At 43.4% G+C, this 2,525-nt stretch overlaps 1 protein-coding gene across 1 annotated transcript in view; it reads left to right on the top strand.

The window, feature by feature from the left end:
• The first annotated feature begins 1,801 nt into the window (after positions 1–1,801).
• The window catches only part of LOC105904391 (calpain-5-like), a 10,784-nt gene continuing 10,060 nt past the window's right edge, over positions 1,802–2,525 (top strand). The window contains exon 1 of the mRNA XM_031571607.2: positions 1,802–1,991. Coding sequence (XP_031427467.1) covers positions 1,828–1,991 — 164 coding nt within the window. The 5' untranslated portion in view covers positions 1,802–1,827. The remainder of the gene's footprint in view (positions 1,992–2,525) is intronic.

Genomic DNA, 2,525 nt, shown 5'->3' with positions numbered 1-2,525 from the left:
GTCCATTCTATTCCACTATGTCTATATCCACGCGATTGAGTTTAGTGCTTAATTATTTATTCACAGCCATTTGCAGTGTTCATATTGTGCTTATTTATTTATTCACTGCCATTTGCAGTGTTCATATTGTAACAAATCACGGAAGTGCGGAGTATTTGTTATGGCTTTTTATTAAACACTAAAAACAACACAATGTCGAAATGGCACGGGCTTTATGCCCTGGTACAAGTTATCACGAACAGACTGTGCTACCGTCACACACCTGTATAAACTCCGTCCCAACACAGAACAACGACATGCAATTAGAACAGTAAGGAACATTGTTAGGGAACATCGTTGAGCACTAGTGCATCACATAGAGAAAAGTATGCGCCCGCCACACGGCATTATGGGACGACTATGCCGGCACGTTACAATAAAGTGCGCTTATTTATGTTAGGACATCATGATGGCTCGGTCTCGGAATCATGACTATAAATGTTAAACATAATTGTTAATGATACAAATATTCTCCTATTTATTATTATTATAATTATTTAAATCCGAGGATGTCTGTAGAAACACGCAATCAACAACGATTTATCTTCCTTGGCTAAAGTAGCCAGCATAGCATAGGCCATTGAAATGGATAGGGTAGCTAGCATAGCATTGGCCATTGAAATCATAGACATAGTATACATGTCTATGATTGAAATGACTAGCGTAGCTAGTTGTAATCTGTCATTCTCTGGTCTTGGCGTTATTTGTGAGAATACAGCCTGATTGGTTTATGCTATGCGGGCTTTGGCCAATGAGAGGCTGTCATTGTTCTGACTGAGATCAAATGCAACAGGTCAGTGAGTGTTTTGTGTTTTGCGTAGCAAAAAAACGGAGAGACAAACACTTTTGAACCGATTCATAACTTTTAAATCGGGCAAAGACCGGTTCATGTCATTTTAATACAGATACGGGACTTCACGCATCGATGTAGTCGTATCTTACACGTTAAAAACGGATATCGATACGTATCGGTTAATCTTTACACCCCTAGTTTATAGGTGTGTGTGAATGTGTGTGTGTGTGTGTGTGTGTGTGTGTGTGTTTATAGGTGTTTGTGTGTGTTTATAGGTGTGTGTGTGTGTGTGTGTGGTAATATGTATCCAGTTTGTTCATTTGTGTGACTGAAACTGTTCTTTCTCTCTTACCCCCCTTTCCCCTCTTCTTCTTCTCTTTCCCTTATTCTCTCTATCTCTCTCTTTCCCCCTGTCCTCTCTATCCCTTATTCTCTCTATCTCTCTCTCTTTCCCCCTGTCCTCTCTATCCCTTATTCTCTCTATCTCTCTCTCTTTCCCCCTGTCCTCTCCTTCCCTTATTCTCTCTATCTCTCTCTCTTTCCCCCTGTCCTCTCTATCCCTTATTCTCTCTATCTCTCTCTCTTTCCCCCTGTCCTCTCCTTCCCTTATTCTCTCTATCGCTCTCTCTTTCCCCCTGTCCTCTCTATCCCTTATTCTTTCTATCTCTCTCTCATTCCCCCTGTCCTCTCTATCCCTTATTCTCTCTATCTCTCTCTTTCCCCCTGTCCTCTCTATCCATATTCTCTCTATCTCTCTCTTTCCCCCTGTCCTCTCTCGCCCTTATTCTCTCTATCTCTCTCTTTCCCTTATTCTCTCTATCTCTCTCTTTCCCTTATTCTCTCTATCTCTCTTTCCCCCTGTCTTCTCTTTCCCCCTGTCCTCTCCTTCCCTTATTCTCTCTATCTCTCTCTTTCCCCCTGTCTTCTCTTTCCCTTATTCTCTCTATCTCTCTCTCCCCCCCTCCCAGGCGTCTCCTCATGAGATAGAGGCCCGTATGCCGTGCGGTCTGGTCAAAGGTCACGCCTACTCCGTTACCATGGTGAAGCGGGTGCGTGTGGGCCACGGGCTGCTGGCGTTCTTTAAGAACGAGGTGGTTCCACTCCTGCGCATGAGGAACCCCTGGGGGCAGCACGAGTGGAAGGGGGCCTGGAGCGACAGGTAGAACACTCTCTGGATCACATCTCTATCTATCTCTCTCTATCTCTCTATCCCTCTATCTCTCTATCTCTCTCTCTATCTCTCTATCTATCTCTAGCTCTCTATCTCTCGATGTCTCTCTATATATATCTCTCTATCTCTCTCTATCTATATCTATTTGTCTCTCTATCTCTCTATCTCTCTATCTATATCTATTTATCTCTCTATCTCTCTATCTCTCTCTCTCTATCTATCTATCTATCTATCTCTCTCTCTATCTCTCTATCTCTCTATCCCTCTATCTCTATCTATCTATCTCTAGCTCCATCTGTCCTTCCCTCCATCAGCCAGGGGAGAGTTAGGGTGACACAGAGAGAGATGACAGAGAGAGAGAACAGAGAGAGAGAACAGAGAGAGAGAACAGAGAGAGAGAGAACAGAGAGAAACAGAGAGAGAGAGAGAGAACAGAGAGAAACAGAGAGAGAGAGAACAGAGAGAGAACAGAGAGAGAGAACAGAGAAATAGAACAGAGAGAGAGAGAGAACAGAGAGAGAG

This window comes from Clupea harengus, chromosome 8 (genome assembly GCF_900700415.2).
Source record: "Clupea harengus chromosome 8, Ch_v2.0.2, whole genome shotgun sequence".
In the NCBI taxonomy this organism is placed as follows: Eukaryota; Metazoa; Chordata; class Actinopteri; order Clupeiformes; family Clupeidae; genus Clupea; species Clupea harengus.
Note: the sequence above shows the minus strand (reverse complement) of the source record. Positions and strands in the feature narration are given on the sequence as shown.